Source organism: Sylvia atricapilla, chromosome 22 (assembly GCF_009819655.1).
Source record: "Sylvia atricapilla isolate bSylAtr1 chromosome 22, bSylAtr1.pri, whole genome shotgun sequence".
In the NCBI taxonomy this organism is placed as follows: Eukaryota; Metazoa; Chordata; class Aves; order Passeriformes; family Sylviidae; genus Sylvia; species Sylvia atricapilla.
Genome location: NC_089161.1, coordinates 1,622,235 through 1,641,062, shown reverse-complemented (window position 1 = coordinate 1,641,062; position 18,828 = coordinate 1,622,235). Strand labels below are relative to the sequence as shown.

General features: G+C 50.1%; 1 protein-coding gene across 1 annotated transcript; it reads right to left on the bottom strand.

The window, feature by feature from the left end:
- Window positions 1-12,436: 12,436 nt before the first annotated feature.
- TMEM88B (transmembrane protein 88B) lies at window positions 12,437-15,401 on the bottom strand. Its single transcript, XM_066334291.1, has 2 exons — window positions 15,124-15,401; window positions 12,437-12,679 (listed from the first exon to the last, which is right to left on the bottom strand). Exons 1-2 carry the CDS (start codon window positions 15,391-15,393, stop codon window positions 12,437-12,439), a joined length of 513 nt encoding a protein of 170 aa, XP_066190388.1. The 5' UTR covers window positions 15,394-15,401.
- Between the last annotated feature and the right edge of the window lie 3,427 nt (window positions 15,402-18,828).

Below are 18,828 nucleotides of genomic sequence, written 5' to 3'. Positions count from 1 at the left end.
AGAATAAACCACACAACCCCAATGATTACCCCATCCCACAACCCCACAGAGGTCCCCTAAGGGAATCTGGCTGCTGGAACTCTGGGCACTGAGGATTTCAGGGTTTCTGTGCTGACAGGTATTGACCCTCAGGAAAACACTGCATCGGACCTGAGGCTGTGGAAAAGGCTCCCAAAAATGGAGTGACAGCCCTGGGATTGTGGGTGTGGGGTTAAATAGAAATGTGGGATATCACAGGGTGGAAAAACTTAGACTTTAAGGGTTTAGTATATGGTTATATATAAAAATTAACATGGAGGATTTAGGGCAGAGGCTGAGTTCTTTTTCACCTTCTCCTCCATGGCTCTGGGTGGGGTTTTGTAATTGGTACAAAAATCCCCATTGTGGATTAGTTATTGGGTTAAAAGCAAAAATAATTTAGGTGTCATTTCATAATTGGACAATTTGTGCTTAAAAGACCTTGGAAAGAGACAGAGCCATTTTTCTCTTTGTTAGCCAGAACTCACAGCTTGTGAGACTGTAACATAGGTGAGAATTAATAAATATCTGAGTCCAAACACAAAAACCGTGTCCCAAGCATTTAATCCTGGCTCTAGCAGAAAAAATGAAGATTAAACCCCCCACATCTGGCCCTGGGGGAACAGCAGGAGCCTGGCTGGGTGGCCTTTGGGGACACAATCCTGTGTTTTCCACCTCAAACCCTTGCTGGAAAGGTTCACACCGAGGTCTGGGAGGGACTGGCTGGATGAAATGTGGAAATAACGAGGGGGATGAGCCTTGCTGCCATCAACAAGTGACTATTTCCAGTCAAAATTAGAAAATCCTGCGGGATAAACCAGCCCAGGGACGTGGAGGGCTCTGCCATCCATCCCCTGCTCCCTGCCAGCCTCACCTCCTCCCACGTCAGCCTGGGGAACTGCTGCCCTGCCAAGGAGGAAAAGGGGTTTTGCTGCGTGTGTGCAAAGCCACCCAAACAATTCCCATCTCTTCTGGGGGGATAAGAGACTTTTGTTCCAGGGCTGGAATTCCTGAGCCATGAAAGAACGAGCAGAGCACAAATAATTCCCCCACGGATGAGTGTCAGAAATGTCCTCTCTGCTCTCCACTCTTCCACGAGGGGCTCAGGCTGCCTCTGAGAGAGAAATTTGTTTTTTTAGCCAAGCAAGAAGAGGTAGGTGATGTGAATTCAGCCCATCCACGCTCCCCACTTCCCACCAGGAGCGAGGAATGAAATATCCCCCAGTGAGGAGCATTGTGCAAATAGGGGAGGAATTGAGAGCTCTGAACAGATCCACCACGTGGAAATCTGTCCCCTACAGCAAACTGCTGGAGAAAGGCCCTAAAAATCCACCCCCAAAATGGGATGGGTCACTGGGAACGCCACGGAACCTGGAGGGAAATGGGAAGAGCAGCAGTAACCCACACCGACACCGTGCCCTCAGATCCTGAAAAATCTGCAATTCCACCTTTTCCTCCCCTTTCCCAGCTGCAGCTTTGGATCAGGGAACCAAGGAGCACTTAGAACTTCTGCCATTTTCCCTGCTGGCTCTCCAAAGGCCAGCCAAAAGCTGCAGCTATTTCTATAAAAACGGGGAGGAATCCCATCGGGAATGTCGGGTGCTGCTCAGGAGGGGAAATCTGGGCTCAGATGGGGCTGTCCCGAGTGTGGAGTCCCTGTTCCCCTCTCCCTGCTCCCTGTCCTGCAGAGGAAGCCTGGCAGATCCTGTTTTGCAGAGTTCTCCCACACATGGGGCTTTTTCTGCCCCTGCTTCGCTTCCTGGCACCTGTCAAGGACGTTGTTGTGAGGATGCTCTGCCAAGAAAAAGACACTCAGAGCTTCTCTCTCCCCCGCTCTTTGTTGTCTCTCTTTCTGTTGGAGCCCTGGGCATTGAGGGTTTTGGGGTTTCTGTGCTGACAGGAACTGACCCCCCCAAAAAATAACTCCCAAAAAAAGACCTGAGCCATGGAAAAGGCTCCCAAAATGGAGTGACAGCCCTGGGATTGTGGGTGTGGGGTTAAACAGAAGTGTGGGATATCACAGGGTGGAAAACTTAGAATTTAAGGATTTAGTATATGATAATATATAAAAATTAAGATGGAGGATTTAGGGCAGAGGCTGAGTTCTTCTTTTTCACCTTCTTCTCCATGGCTCTGGGTGGGGTTTTGTAACTGGGTACAAAAATCCCCATTGTGAACCACGGGTGGTTGGTTATTGGGTTAAAAGCAAAAAATAATTGAGGTGTCATTTCTTAATTGGACAATTTGTGCATAAAAGGCCTTGGAAAGGGACAGAGCCAGAGCCACTTTTCACCTTTTTTAGCCAGGACTGCTGCAGGTTTTTTCAGCAAAACCCCACCGTGTTTTCACCCCACGTGTCACACCTCTGCCCCTGCCCAGAACCCAGCATTTCTCCAGGGCTGCAGCTCAAAAAAATCAGACGGTTTTTAGTGCAGGGGGATTCCTGGAACCATCATTTATTACAGTTGTTAATTAATCAGGAGTGACAAGACTTTCCTGTGAGGCAGCTCTGGGAAGGAGTAGGGAAGTTGGACACTGAGCCAGGCCGTGTGTCCTGCAGAATTCCCAAATCCTGGAGGAGGCCAGCAGGAATGCAAAACCCCTTTTTACCCCGTGCTAAATCAGAGTGAGACACACGAGGGGTCACAAAGCCCAAAGAGGGTTTAATTTCTGGTTGTGACCCCCTCCAGACGTGGGAGGAACTCCAACAGTGACCTCATGGAAGTGGCTGGTGCCAGAAAAACTCTTGGCCAGGTTTTGGAGGGAATTTTCCTCGTCTCCAGGATGTTCATGGGGTTTGTTTTTTTTTTCAGAACAGCAGGGCTGACAGGGAGATGCTGCATCTGTTTTGGGACAGAAGTTGTGCTGGGCTGCAACTCCATCATCCAGGGGTTGTTTTCCTCTTTCCTTCAAGGCTTTTCTGGGATAAAAATGGGATTTGTTGGTCTCCTGTTTTCCTCTTTCCTTCAAGGCTTTTCTGGGACAAAAATAGGATTTTTTTGGTCCTCTGTTTTCCCCTTTCTTCAAGGTTTTCCTGGGACAAAAATGGGATTTGTTGGTCTCCTGTTTTCCTCTTTCCTTCAAGGTTTTCCTGGGACAAAAATGGGATTTGTTGGTCTCCTGTTTTCCTCTTTCCTTCAAGGTTTTCCTGGGACAAAAATGGGATTTGTTGGTCTCCTGTTTTCCTCTTTCCTTCAAGGTTTTCCTGGGACAAAAATGGGATTTGTTGGTCTCCTGTTTTCCTCTTTCCTTCAAGGTTTTCCTGGGACAAAAATGGGATTTGTTGGTCTCCTGTTTTCCTCTTTCCTTCAAGGCTTTTCTGGGACAAAAATAGGATTTTTTTTGTCTCCTGTTTTCCTCGTTCCTTCAAGGTTTTCTGGGACAAAAAATGGGATTTGTTGGTCTCCTCTTTTCCCCTGTAATCATTTTCAGAGGGAATCTTGCCCCAGCTAGCAGAGAATACCAAATCCTGATCCCCAGCACTGTTATCTCGAGGAGACAACCCCAAAATCTCTGCACAGACTTGGCTGAAATCACAGCAAAGGAGGTGAAAGGATCCCAAAATCCCCGTGAACAAAAGGTTCCTTCAGGAACCCAGCAGCTGAGGTGAGTTCCACCCACAGGACCTGGGCAATCCTAACGAAAGCTGATTTTTTTTTTTGGTTTTTTTTTGGTTTTTTGCCCAGGTGCTGACAGGAATGGTCTAGCCCAGGTAGGCAGAGCCACGCCCTGGTGGGGAGAACAAACCAGAAAAATGAGCGAGTTGGTCACACCCTTCTTCAGCTGAATGACATCTTTGATTGCAGCCAGGCAAGAGGAGTTTCTTTCTTTTCTCTACTCTGTTTTTGTGAGATGTGGAGTATGGAATCGTGAACAAGCCAAACAATCAGGAGGCTGAATGAACCCTTTCCTTGGAAAATTCCCAATTTCCCTGTAAAATCTCCCTGAATTAAAATTCTCCAGTTCATGAACAAGCCAAGAAATCAGGAGGCTGAATAAACCCTTTCCTTATAAAATTCCCAATTTCCCTGTAAAATTTCCCTGTAAAATTTCCCTGAACTAAAATTCTCTGAAGCACTGACTGATTTTCTCTCTTCCCTTAATTTTTTGGTGTTTTTTTTTTTCTCCCTCTGGATTTCTGAGTATCTGGAGCCCAGCTGTGCCTAGAAGGAGAAAAAGCAAAGGGCTTTTCCTGGTGCATCTGGCTCAGACTCTGCAGCAAATGAAACGTGTCGAGCAGCAGGTGAAGGGCAGCTGGGGTCTGAGAGAAAAGTGCTCTTTGTCACAACATCTGTCCCCAAAAAATGACACAATCCCAACCTCCCCCTCCAGAGGTCGAGACTCTCAGGGAAAAGCAATGTGGGAGAGGGGAGCAGGCTCCAAGAAGAAATAGGAGCTCTGCACAAGCAGTTTGGTTGGATTTCTTCCCTCCTTTCCATGCCCTGGTGGGGTAAAGCTCAAGTTCCTGGCAGGAGAGTCAAACCCTGGAATTAGCTGAGCTCATTCCAGGGCAGGGAATGGGGAGTTTTGTTTCCCAGATGGATCCAGCAAACACCTGCCCCTCTCAGGACAGGGATGAGTTTTGTCCCTCAGATAAATTCAACAAACACTTGCTCCTCTCAGGACAGGGATAAGGAATTTTATTTCCCAGGTGGATCCAGCAAACACCTGCCCCTCTCAGGACAAGAATGAGTTTTATTTCCCAGATGGATCCAGCGAACACTTGCTCCTCTCAGGATGGGGATAAGGAATTTTATTTCCCAGATGGATCCAGCAAACACTTGCTCCTCTCAGGACAGGGATAAAGAATTTTGTTTCCCAGATGGATTCAACAAACACTTGCTCCTCTCAGGACAAGAATGAGTTTTATTTCCCAGGTGGATCCAGCAAACACTTGCTCCTCTCAGGGCAAGGATAAGGAATTTTGTTTCCCAGAAGGATCCATCAAACACTTGCCCCTCTCAGGATGGGGATAAGGAATTTTATTTCCCAGGTGGATCCAGCAAACACTTGCTCCTCTCAGGGATAAGGAATTTTGTTTCCCAGAAGGATCCATCAAACACTTGCCCCTCTCAGGATGGGGATAAGGAATTTTATTTCCCAGGTGGATCCAGCAAACACTTGCTACTCTCAGGACAAGAATGAGTTTTGTTTCCCAGGTGGATCCAGCAAACACCTGCCCCTCTCAGGACAGGGATGAGTTTTATTTCCCAGGTGGATCCAGCAAACACTTGCCCCTCTCAGACCCCAAGGGGCTCTGTTTCCACCTGAGGCAGCTGCTCCAGGGCGGCTGAGGGATCCAGAAAGGCGGGACTCCACACGTGAGGGCTGCTGGCCAGCACAGCTCAAACACACACCAAAAGGCAATTTTATTTTTTCCCCCAAATATGCTGAGCACAGCCCGAGCCTCAGCACCACAGCAGGAGCTGAGACAGCCCCGGCTGCTGAGGGGAAGCTGCTGAAGGACTTTTCAAGGACAAAACAGATATTTTTGGGCTTCCAGCAGCAAGAAGTCTGGAGGAAATCTGCTCCCCGAGTTTCTATTTTTACTCCTGTTCATCCGTGGAGGGTCTGGGGCTTGGTTTCCTCAGCTCTGTCCTGAGAGCTTGGGAAACAATGGAAGAGGCACAAGTGGAGCTGGCAGCCCCTGACAGCAGAGGGACAAACCAGACTGCACCCCTGCCTTGGCTGGGAGATTCTGCCTTTGATCCCTCTCTCTCCTCGAGGTTCACACAAACCATTGAGAGCCCTGCCCATCCTGTCTGCTTTTCCCCTCTGGAGGGTTGCCCACCGTGTCCCAGGGGACAGGAGCACGCCAGCATCTGCTGCTGGGACCCAGCTGTCCTTTGCCAGGGTGGCCTGGGTCACCTTGGGGATGCTGAAGCCACCAGAGGAACAAACGGAATGAATTGCTTGGTGCAGAGATGTCCTGGCTCACAAATGACCCCAGAGGTTGGCAGAAGCATCTCCAGCTCCTAGAAAGGCTTGGGAAGGTTTTCCAGTGTCTTCTTTAATGTCCAGGGGCATTGGAGATCTGCTCAATGGCCCAGAACAAGAATGTGCTGAAAGACAGGAGAAGGACAATTCTGCTTTCTCCTTTCCTCCTCCTCCCCAAACGTCAGTGACAGAGTCCTTCCAGAGGCCACCATCACCTCTCTGTGCCTCTGGGAAACCCTCAGCAGCATTTAACTCCATCCTGCTTCCCCTCAGCAGCCTTTAACTCCATCCTGCTGTGCCACAGGCCCTGGAAGGGGCAGGGATGGGGAATCCTTTAATTTCATCCTGCCCCACACCCTGCAGGTGCTGCCAGGGGTGGGAATCCTTTAACTCCATCCTGCTGTGTCCTTCACCCTGCAGGTGCCAGGGATGGAAAATCTTTAACTCCACCCTGCCCCACACCTTGGAGGTGCCAGGGATGGAGAATCTTTAACTCCATCCTGCCCCATGTCCTGCAGGTCCTAGGGATGGGGAATCCTTTAATTCCACCCTGCCCCACATCTTTGAGGTCCCAGGGATGGGGAATCCTTTAATTCCACCCTGCCCCAGATCCTGGAGGTCCCAGGGATGGGGAATCCTTTAATTCCACCCTGCCCCATGTCCTGCAGGTCCCAGGGATGGGGAATCTTTAACTCCATCCTGCCCCACATCCTGGAGGTCCCAGGGATGGGGAATCCTTTAATTCCACCCTGCCCCACATCTTGGAGGTGCCAGGGATCTGCTCAGGGCTCGGGAGCAGCAGCAGCTTTTCCCAGCAGCAGACCCCAGGAGCAGATCCCTTCCCTGGGGACACCCCACTGCAGCCAAGTGCATCTGTGTTTGCTCCTGCTGAAAGGGACTGGAAGCCAGCTCCTCTCTGCTCCTGGCCGCCTGCCCCGGCTCTTCCCACGCCTCCTCCCGGCCCTTCTCACCCCGTTATCTGAAACCAGCCTGCTCAGGGGGGTTGGAACGAGCTGGTTTTCACAGCCCCTCGAGCCCCTGTGAAGCCTCAGGTGGGTTTTTCCTTCCCTGGGGAAGGTGCAGGGGCTGCGAGGTTGTGACTGTGAGCTGCCAGGACGCGCAGAGCCGCCCTGGGAAAGGGGTAAAAAAAGGGGAATTTCAGCCCCTCGGTTTATTCAGTGCTCTGCTGAAGGGCAGGAGCAGAGGAGCACTTTTAGGTGAGCCGGAGGAATTCACCCGATGCTGTTTTACCCTGTAACGATACAGATCCTGACATTCAGAAGGCTGAAAATGACTCCTTTATTTCTGGGCCGTGTCTCCCTTTTCTGCCATTTCACACAGACCAATCCCATGGGGGACACAAAGGCAAAAGCTCTTCGCTGCCATTGCTCAGAGCAGAGGGACACCAAGGAGAAGTCCCTCCTGGGGAAAGGGATGGAGAACAAAGGGACAGCTACAAAAACATTCCTCCTGCTCACAGAAAACTCCCTGGGGAAGGAATTCCAGAAAACCAGAACACCTCAGGGCTACATCCACCCTCCTGTCTGTCCCCGCGGGGTTACAGAGGCAGCAGCACCTCTGGAAAATGCTGCAGAGAGCTCCCAAAGAGCTCCTCAGCTGGCACAGCTCCAGGCTGGGATGCTCCCGGTGTCCCCCCCAGTGTCCCCTCCAGTGTCCCACCATCCTCCCGAGTGCAGGAACATCCCGAGGAAACACCTCGCTGCTGCTCCTTGCAGCAGGCTCAGGACAGAGGAGAGCCCACAGGTTTGGGGCAGAGGGACCCGAGGGCGGGTCCCCAGCAAGGTGACATTGCTGGAGCTTCAGGAGTGTCCCCGTGTCACTCGTGTCCCCGTGTCACTCGTGTCCCCGCTGTGTGACCAGCGAGGAGGTGTCCTGCAGAGCTGGCAGGGGTTTAAATGCTCCTGGTGTCCACGGGCACCGCGCCACAGCCAGGGCTGGTGGCACCAGGGTTGGTGACGCCAGGGTTGGTGACACCAGGGGCTGTCCCCATCCAGCCTTTTGCCATGAGCTCAGAATGTGGGGCACAGCCCTCGAGGGACAATTCCCGGCTCTTCTCCTGGAAATGGCTCCTTTGTGGGGCTGGGAAATGTCCCCGGTCCTTCCCCCTGGGGAATGGGGTGCGGATCCTTCCCTCGGGATGCCAAGGCACAGCGCTGCCCACAGGGCTGGCACTGCTGTCACAGCGGTGGTGACAGTCCCCTGGCACTGCTCTGTCACACATAGGGATGGTGGCAGTGCCCAGCCTGGCCTGGCACTGCTGTCACAGGGGTGGTGACAGTCCCCTGGCACTGCTGTCACACGGGGATGGTGACAGTCCCCTGGCACTGCTGTCAGACGGGGATGGTGGCATCCCCTGGCACTGCTGTCACAGCGGTGGTGACAGTCCCCAGCCATCCCACTGCCACTCCCAGGCACAGGGACCATCCCCAGCAGCAGCTGCGGGAGTGGCTGGGATCAGCTCAGGGAAAGCAGTGACACCCCTGGCAGGGCACAGTGACACCGATGGCAGGGACAGTGACACCGGTGGCAGGGACAGTGACACCCGTGGATGGGGACAGTGACACCCCTGGGTGGGAGGGGACAGTGACACCGGTGGCAGGGACAGAGAATCCCCGCACTGTTCCAGGACGTGCCGATCCCTTTGGGAAAACACGGCTGGATTTTCCAGCGCGGGATCCCAGCAGCACATCCTCCCTCCCACTGGGCATTTTCCAGCCCTCAGCAGCCGAACGGGATCTCAGATCCGGCCAAAACCACGGGCAGGGATGGCCTCAACATTCCCAAAATCCATCCCAAATCCGTGCCCAGGTGCGTGGCCGGGTGTAGGAAATGGATTTGTGAAGAACTCTCCAAGCCTGAAGGAATGCTGATGTGAATATTCATCTGTATGAAAACCTTCAATAAAAAATGCTGCCCTAGAAATGGCACGGAATAGGACAGGCAGTGCTGAGAGAGAAATGGAATTGGAAATAAGTTTTCAAACTATGGCTTTTGCAAATGAGATGGATATTTTGGAGAAATGGAATTAGAAATAAGTTTTCAAATGGTGGCTTTGCAAATCAGAGTGGATATTTTGGAGAAATGGAATTAGAAATAAGTTTTCAAACGGTGGCTTTTGCAAATGAGATGGATATTTTAGAGAAATAGAATTGTGAAAAGGGCATTGTAGTAGGAGCCACAAGGGGTGATTTTAGATTATTTGGCTTGAAGGCATTTACAGCATTGTGTGGCGAAGGCTGACAGGCCAAGAAACCCTTATAATGGCTTGTAATTAGGAAATAATTTAGCTTCTGATTGTGATGGCACGAATTACATCATCTGTATTGCCTCACCCTTGACACGAGGCTGAAAACGGGACAGAAGTTTTTTAAAGGCCCCATCTGTGGGTCAGGAAAAAGGTGTAATCCAAGAGTCAGGAAAGATCCTGCAGCAGGGACACCTGAGATGTGCCCCACTGCCCCATCTCCGGGGGCACAGGAACCCTGCACCCTCCGGAGTTTGCAGACAGGACAGGGAATGAGGAGAAATCCCATCCTGGAGGGTGAGGACCAATTCCCAGGGCAGTTTGTGAGCCCTTCTGCAGGACCAGGGGCCCTTCCAGGCACTCCCACATTCTTCTTTCTTTAATCACTTCCATCCAGCCAGAGCTGGAAACACTCAGCAGCGAGCAGCCAGAGGCAGGAGGGAACACAGGAGGAGCTTCCCTGAACTCAGTCAAACTTCAGTGAAACAACAGAAACTCCGAGAGCACAAAAAACTCTCCAGAACATTTCACTGGGAGGGGGGTGGGGGTTCACCACCGGGTTTTATTACTTTATTACACATCCTGCCAAATTAGCTGGAGAGTTCTCCACGGAAAATGAAGCACTTTTGGTGCCCGGGATGAGATGAGGAGCAGCACATCCTCCCGTGGTTTGTGCCCCAGGTTCCAGCTTCCTTTTCTCCTGGCCTCCCTCGGAGCAGGAACGTAGCATCTTTCCAACAAATTCTCTGTTGTCCTTGGCTCCAGGAGATGATCTCGCTGATCTCAGTGCAGCCTGACAGATGGTTTGTGTTTGCAGCAGCCCTCAGCTGAGGGTTCTGAAGGCATCTGATAACCCACGGAGACATCTGCCTGTGCCTCCACCTGCACCAGGCAGGGACAGGGAAACACGAATAATAAACGTGGGCCTGACCAAAGGAAATGTATTTTAGTGTCTCCTCCAAAGGAAATGTATTTTAGTGCCTCCTGTAGTCAGGCCGTGGAGCTGAGCATGGAGATGTTGCATTAAATTAAATTAATTTGATTAAATCCATAGATAATCGAACTTAAAAAAACCCCCCAAAACAGTTAAAATAAATTTCTTTCTGTCCTCCCTGCTGTGCTCTGTGCTGGTTTAGGAGCTGCCAGGACAAAGCTCTGCCTGTGGGAATGAAGAGGAGGCTGAGCCAGGGATCCCCCACATCTGTGGGCACAGGGGACAGGCACAGCAGCCTCAGGACATGATCCAAGGCTCAGGACATGGCTCTGTGCTCCCTACAGGAAATTTAGGATCAAGGCAGCTTCACCTCGGAGCTGCAGCACTCCTGGGAATGCCAGAGCCCTGCCAGGACACCCTGAGGTGCAGCCTGAGCTGTCTGTCTGACATTTCAGGTAAATTCATTTCCCCCTTTGTTATTAAAACGCTCTGTGAAAGTGAAAATACCAAATCAAATACAGTCTGGCTTTACTGGAGCAAATAACTCAGGGTTTCTTTGCAGGGACAGCAGCAGGAGCGGTTCATTACAATACCTGCAGCCCAGCCAGGCTGAAGAATTCTTTCCTTGTAAAAGCAGTTGGATTAAAAAAAAAAAAAAAAAACAGGTGAGCAAAAGGAACAGCAGCTCCTATCAAATATCAGTACCCAGTGAGCAGACACTGCCCTCAGGCAAAACCTTGTTATCCTGTAGCACAATCTCTCTTGCCTGGAACAGAACTTTCTTGTTTTTCTTCAGTCTTGTCAGAAAATGTCAACTCGTTTTCCTCCTGTTTTATTTTTTTTTTCCCCCTCTTCAGCTCAGTTTTCCTTGTAGCCACCCCTGGTTATTCCTCTGGGTGGTATCAGGGCAAAGAGCAGGGAAAAAAAAATCAACCCCCCAGAAAGGAAACAAAAATCACATTTTACCTTCGAGTGCTACCAAGTGGAGAACAAGAGATGGTTCTGCTGCAGCCAGGGCTTTGAGACAGAACAAACTCCTCCAGAGGGGACATTGGGACCAACTTTATTCCTACAGAAACCTGGGAATGGTTCTACTGGGGACAAAGGGGACAGCATCCAGCAACGAGCATCACACAGACAGGAACAACACCAACAACCACCACCAGAGAGGATTTGGAAGGATGAAGCTGCCCTGCCCTCCCCACATCCCATCCCAAATTGTGTTTTCACTCTGGTGCAGGTTTTTTTGGGGGATAAATCAGAGGCTGAGTGTTGTGGGCCTGATGTTTCTGGCTCTGAGAGATTTTCAGCCTGCCCAGCAGCTGCTGAGTTTTTCCCAGGGAAAAATTTCTCAGGAAAGCTTCTTGTCAAAACAATCTCGGCAAACAACTCTCCTTCCTCAGAACAATCTTTCTCCAGGTGCTGTTTTGCTGTTTCTCTGGTTTAAATAATGGGATTAGAGAGGTGTCATTCCTATTCACCAACCATGTTAAATCTGTATTGGAACACCTTATAAAAGGTAGTAAAAATTAGACAATAAAGCCTTTTTTTCTGTGCTCTTTGCCTTCTGCAATATTTGGAATCTCTCACAGAGTGTTGGGATCCTGGAGGCTGAAAATTTCAGCTTTTCTGGAGCTGAGGGGTGCTGACCCTCAGGCAGGCACCAGGTTTGACCTGAGGCCTTGGGACAGGCTCCCAAAATTGTGTGACAGCACTGGGGGTGTGGAGTTGGGAGTGGTGTTGTGTGATCTCACGGGGTGAAAACTTAGGTTTGGGGTTTTGGTAAATAGTGATGTGTGTGGGCCAGGATGGAGGGTTCAGGGCATTGTCTGAGGTCTTCTTCTTCCTTCTTCTTCTTCTTCCTTCTTCTTCACAGATTTGGGTGGGTTTCTCTAATTGGGTGAGGGATGTCTGCATTGCAGACCTCGAATGGTCATTATTGGGCCAAAAGCATAAATAATATGGGTGTACATTTTCAAAAGCATAAATAACACGGGTGTACATTTTCAAAACCATAAATAACACGGGTGTCACTTTGGCATTGGGTAATTCTCTCTTAAAAGGCTTTGCTAAGAGTTAGAGGCTCTCCATTTTGTCTCGTTTCTTTACGTGACAAGCTGGAGCTCACGCTGTAAATACTGCAGACAAACAAAATATGACAAACAACCAAAACCAAACTCGACTCCACGTCTCTCATCCCAACCTCAGCTGAGGCAAAGCAGAGGCAGAACTGTAAGGGCTGAGGATGAGGCTGAGGCTGAAGCACAGGGAGGGGACAAGGGTCACACCCAAGCCTTGAGCTGCCTGTTGCAGCTCCTGGCACAGCACCAGCGGCCTCCCTTGTAAAAGGCCAGGCTGTAGGGCTGGAAACACACCAGGAGCTGCAGGCGCCGGGCCAGGCTGCAGTAAATGGCCATGGCCACCACCAGCAGAGGGGACATGATGACAAAGCCCAGGATGATGAGGGCAGAGGAGCTGTTGTCGTCCAGGATGCTCTTGCAGTAGCGGGCGGAGGAGTGCAGCACCTGGGGGGAGAAGGGAGGCAGAGACAGGATCATTACAGTGGGAAAGAGCTCCAAAAGGTAAAACCAGCACCCTGAAATTGGAAAAGAGCTCCAAAAGGCAGAATCGGGATTGTTAAATTGGAAAAGAGCTCCAAAAGGTAAAACCAGCACCTTGAAATTGGAAAAGAGCTCCAAAAGGCAGAACCAAGATTGTTAAATTGGGAAAGAGCTCCAAAAGGTAAAACCAGCACCTTGAAATTGGAAAAGAGCTCCAAAAGGCAGAACCGGGATTGTTAAATTGGGAAAGAGCTCCAAAAGGTAAAACCAGCACCCTGAAATTGGAAAAGAGCTCCAAAAGGCAGAACCAGGATTGTTAAATTGGAAAAGAGCTCCAAAAGGTAAAACCAGCACCTTGAAATTGGAAAATAGCCCTAAAAAGTAGAAGCAGCACCTTTAAATTGGAAAAGAGCTCCAAAAGACAGACCTGGGATCTTTAGATTAGAAAAGAGCTCCAAAAGGCAGAGCCAGGGTCATTATATTGAAAAAGAGCTTCAAAAGGCAGAAGCAAGATCATTAAATTGGAAAAGAGCTCCAAAAGGCAGAAGCAGCATCTTGAAATTGGAAAAAAAACCCAAAAGTCAGAACCAGGATCTTTAAATTGGAAAAGAGCTCAAATAATCAGAATCAGGATCTTTAAATTGGAAAAGAGCTCTAAAAAGCAGAAGCAGCACCTTGAAATTGGAAAAGAGCTCCAAAAGTCCCACTTTAAACCCACCCTGTCAGGGCCACCCCTGTCATGTGGCCTGGTGCCAAAATACCCTCGAGTTTCCAATGTTTTAATGGAAAAAAAACCAACAATCTCTTCCCTCTCTCAGAGCTGAGCAATCTTCAGGTACACTCTGTGACTGAGATCACATCCTCATCAGCCTCTCAGTTATCCCTGTGAGCCAGATCCTTTAGTAAATCACCCAATGGCATTTGATGGGCACGAACCAAATCAAAAACTCTGCTGGTGCCACATCGGTGTGGGTGGCACAGCACTGGGAATAACAAAAAAAAAAAAAAAAAAAAAAAAAAAAAAAAAAAAAAAAGACAGAAATCTGTTGGATTCTGCAGACAGAGGTTGGTCATTATGTGGCTCTCCAGATCATTTTTGTGTTTTGCTCTTAATTTCTGCTGAAAAACCTGTCAGGAAAGGCCATTTGCAAAGAAAAACCTCCCTGAGCCTGGCTGGGTGGTGTTTAAAGTCTTTTTTTTTTGTGCTGGCAGCAGCAGAGCTGAGCACTCACTTGTTAGCACTGCACTAACAAATGCTGCAGGCAGCCCTCGTGTCCCCAGATTTATTCTTTTTTTGTTCCTTTCAGCAATGAAAGGAACACAACCCATCGTCCTCAGAACCAACAATGAATCCATCTAATGGAGCTGCAGTGCAGAAATGAGCCCCTGGTGCTGGGGAGGCACTGCAAAGCTGAAAAGCTGCAGCCCAGAGACAGGGAATTGCTCTGGAGAAGCCACAATCCCTCGCTATGATTGCATTAAAGGAAAGGCTCTGTTAAAAAAGACTCCTCACAGCTTCCAGCAACACGGGGGCTTTCACTTCTGGTCCACTTGGCTGCACTCAAAAACATTTTGCTCAGAAACTCCTCAAAGGCTTTGAGTGTGCGTGCAAAGGAGAGCTTGAGGTTTTCCAAGGTGAGGGAAGCTGGACAGGGGCAGTTCTGGGAGGCTTTTTCCCCATTTTCAGCCCAATTTGCAGCCCCTTTGTGACTGGTCTAACAGTCCATTGCCTGCAAGGAAAACAGGGAACTGCTTTTCCACATCCACGCGTGGTCAAGCCATCCCAGAAATGTTTACGGGATGATCCCAGAAATGTTTAAAGGAATTGATCAAGAAGAGGTTTGTAAGGAAGGCAATAATGCAGTGCAGAGGGCAGCAGACAGAGGCTGGATGGACAAAGGGGGGCTCGTGTTTCGCTGTGAGGAATGCACAGAATGTTTGGGAACAGGAATGTTGGGTTGGCACGAGAAGGGGATTATATATTCTGTCAGACTTTACTAATCCTGTCTTAAACTTAAACAGAGAGCAGCAAACCCTACAGGACCCACAGCTCTGGAGCTCTGGGTGGCAGCTCTCAGTGACAGATATCCCAGGGAAAAAAAGAAATAAATGGGACATTAAAATGCAAACTGCAACTCCACCAGGGCAGGGAGCGAGTTCACCTCACCTGGTGCCTCTGCTTCACACTTCCATGGGGAGGACACAACTTTATTACCCAATTTCCCACATTAACTGTTCTCATCAGCCCAGATCATTCACACAGGGAAAAAAAAAATAAAAATCTGTGTTCTTAGGGAAACAAAGGCAAAGCTCTGGGGTGTTTTGCCTGGCCTTTAGAGCCACTGCTCACCTGGGGCTCAAAGGAACCCTCAGGTGTGGCCCTGCCCTTCCACAGGAGTGGCACTTACCTGGGAGTGACACTGGAAGCCAAAATAAACCACCACGATGGTAGGGAGCAGCACGATGGTAAAAATGACAAACATCAGGAGCAAATTGAGCAGGAAGAGCAGGGAGTTCATGGCTCCTATCAGCAGGGCCCAGGCCAGGCAGCAGCAGGGGCTGCGGGGCTCCCCGGGAAGGAGCTGCTCATCCATGTCATAGGGAGGGAGCCCAGGCATCATCCGAGACTTTTCCGAGAAGATTTCTGCTCCAAAGTCCTCAGGGTCCTGACCAGACATCCTTCAAAAAGATCTTAATCCAAAAAAAAAAGAAACCAAAATTTTTTTCCTTGCTTTTGGTCCCGACAGAGCTGAGAAGGAACTTGTAAAGGCTTCTTCTGCCTCTTCTGCCAGGAGCCCTCAACCCCAGATCATGGTGGAGGAAGCAAGGAAAGGTCTTTTTGGGCCCCCAGGACCTGCTCAGCACAGTTTGCCTCCTTCAGCTGCTCCTCCAGCAGTGTCCCAGCCTCAGTCCCAACGCAGACCTGCTGCAAGTTTGGAAGTAGCTTTTAATTTTGGTTTAGAATCCGGAGTCCTACTGAATTTGCTGTTGGTTTTTCCCCCAGGATTCCGATGCCAAGGGGTTGCTGTGGTACCTGGGATGGGCAGCTCAGAGGGTTTGAGTGTCCTCCTTCACCTTTGAGCTCAGAGGTGTGTTCAGGGCACCCACAGGCAGTTCCTTGTCTTCAAATCACCTTTCCACGCTCTTCACCTTTTAGCCAAGCAAATATTCCTGCCCAAATCGCCTCCAAAGGAGGGGAGCAGCGGGGACAAAGGCCAGCAGCTGTTTCCCAGCCTCTGGAGCGCAGCAGGGATGGGAGCAGTGGTGTCACTGCAGTCACAGCCACTCAGACCCTCGTGAGGCTGCTCAGCTTTGCCAGGCTGCTCTGTTTACACAGAACAGCCTCAGAGCTGCTCTCTGTGCTGGCCAATCCTTCACATCTGTCTCCCCCACGGGTGGGATGGAACAGGCAGCACCTGAGAGCTCCAACCCTCCATCCCTGGTGCCTCTCCCATTTCAATTATTCTGCCTCTGATTCAGTTTTTAAAAAAATTCCTCTCTAGATTAAAAAAAAAAACCTACAAAAAACCACCTTAAAGAAATTGATAATAATCACTGTACTCCTCAGAAATCATCTGTCCCCTGCAGTCATCTGTTATTGTTGGCAGAATATATTGATGCTCTGGTAGAGGAGGTACAGCAATTATCAATTGTTTCATCTGCCTCGTAAGATCAATATTATTTCAGAATTTCAGTGGCATCTCCACGCCCTGTGTAGCCTCCGAGATACAGTTAATAAGAGAGAGATATTAAAAAATACAGAGAGAAACGAGCTCTAAAGCAGACAGCAGAGTGTGACAAGTCCATTTCCATCACGTCCCTTCCCTGGGCTGGATTGCTCCCAGGGGAGTTTGCAGGGCAGCAGCTTCCACTCAAGCTGCAAAATGTGAAATCTCTTCTCAGATCTGTCCAGACATCCCGAGGGAAATAACTGCTGGATCCATCCTGTTTTCAGTGCAGCACAGGCCAGAGACAGTGTTAATAATAAAGTCTGAAGCTGTGCAGGAAATCATAAATATGACAAGTGGCGGGGAGCTCAGAGAGTCTCAGTGTTTACTCTGCCTGTCTAAATTCTGTTTAGATTTAAAGACATAATATTTTTCGAGCTTGATTTATGCCTTTGAAGAGGAAAAAAAAAAAAAAAAGGATGAGTCACACAAGCAGAAAGAACCCAACCCAAAACTATAGGAAATTCATCAATTTTAGGCTGAAATCATGGAAAGATAGACTCGGTGTTGGGCAATTAAAAATCCTACAGCTGCTTTTACCATCTGCTGCTGATGGCACAGGGGTGTGGTGAAACACAAGCATTCATAAAAGTGCCATAAATTCTAAGAACTTTTGCTAAATCCTGTGAAACTTCCCAAAGTTCTTTTGCTATAACGAAAATGTATTTTAACCTTTTCAAGGAGGTCTGAAAAATTGTGTTCTGCACGTTTATTTTCTACACATTCATTCTGCCCATTCTTGTAACAACCAAGTGAACTTTGTGTCAGACAAACCTCAGCGATGTGAAGAAAGATTCCGATTCTGTGAAATTCCCACATTCTTAACAAGAACTTTTCCCAGAAGTGGGGAAGATCTCGATGACGGAGCAGTTTGTAACGGGAACATCATTGCTTTGAGCTGCTGGCGCTGGTGATGATTAAAGAGCATCAGAAAAACCCATCAGTTCTCTGACGCCAGGGGCTGCTGCTCCCAAGGAATCATTTTCTGGCAGCACCATCTTGTGGTTTAGTGCAGTTCATAAATTTTCAATTTATGTCTCTTATTGTCTAGCCCTAACCCTTACAGGATGGTGTAAGGTTTTTTATCCTCCATGGAACCCTTCCAGGCACTGAAATTTCTCACTTTGGCCAAATCTTCTCACTTTGGTGGTTGGAGCTCTGCTGGGGATATGCAGCCCAGGATCCCAAATCCCTCACTGACACTCCAAACAGCCCAGCTCCTTTTTTTTCCCAGGGGATTTTGGCTGCAGCTCCGTGGTACAACCCCAGCACACCGAGTGTGGCTGCTCCCAGCTGAGCTGGGGGGTTTTGGGCTGGTTTGGGTCACACCTTGGGCAGGTGATGAGGGCGTCGTGGTCACCTAGGGCTGGGATCAGGTAAAGGTTCTTCACCCAGAGGGTGAAGGTTTCTGGTGAGCACGGACCTGAGCAGCTGGAGCTATGCCAGGGGAGGTTTAGGTTGGATTTTGGGAAAGGTTCTTCCCACTGAAGGTGCTGGAGCACTGACCAGGCTCCCCAGGGAACGGGCACAGCCCCGAGAGCTCCAGGAGGGTTTGGATAACACTCCCAAAGATGCACAGGGTGGGATTTTGGGGTGTCTGTGCAGGGCCAGGGGCTGGACTGAACGATCCCTGTGGGTCCTTTCCAACTCAGGATATTCCGTGATTCCACAGGTGTCCTCAGGCTGGGGCAGAAGATGTCCAGCACGGGACAGGAGCCGGGGGAGGCGGAAAGGCTGGGAACACCCGGGAAAAGGGCTGGAACACCCGGGAAAAGGGCTGGAACACCCGGGAAAAGGGCTGGGGACAGCCGGGAAAAGGGCTGGGGACACCCGGGAAAAGGGCCGGGGACAGCCGGGAAAAGGGCTGGGGACACCCGGGAAAAGGGCTGCAGACAGGGCAAGGACTGGAGAAAGGGCAAAGGGAGGATCGGGAGAAAGGGGAAGAACTGGAGGAAGGGCTGGAAGAACGAGCGGGAAGGATGCGGAGAAAGACCGGGGAAAGAATTTGGGGAAGGGCAGGAGGAAGGAAGGGGAAGGCTCGGGGGCACGATTAGAGAAAGAACAGGGGGAAGGACCGGGGGAAGGACAAGAGGTAGAACCGGGAACGCTCGGGGAAGGATCAGAGGAAGAACCAGGGGAAGAACCGGAGGAAGAACCGGGGAGGAAGGACCAGGAGGGCTCCAGGGAAGGATCAGAGGAAGGAGCGGAGGAAGCAGCAGGGGAAGGACCGGAGGAAGGCGGGCAGGGCTCGGGGGGAAGGAGCGGAGGAAGGCCGGCAGGGCTCGGGGGCAGGACCGAAGGAAGCAGCAGGGGAAGGAGCGGAGGAAGGCGGGCAGGGCTCGGGGGCAGGACCGAAGGAAGCAGCAGGGGAAGGACTGAAGGAAG

What these genes read in the sequence shown, in the direction of transcription:
- TMEM88B (XM_066334291.1), bottom strand. Translation starts at nt 15,393, where the DNA reads ATGTCTGGTCAGGACCCTGAGGACTTTGGAGCAGAAATCTTCTCGGAA. An exon ending in GCTTCCAGTGTCACTCCCAG is followed by an intron (nt 12,680 to 15,123) that starts GTAAGTGCCACT and finishes TTCTCCCCCCAG; the next exon opens with GTGCTGCACTCCTCCGCCCG.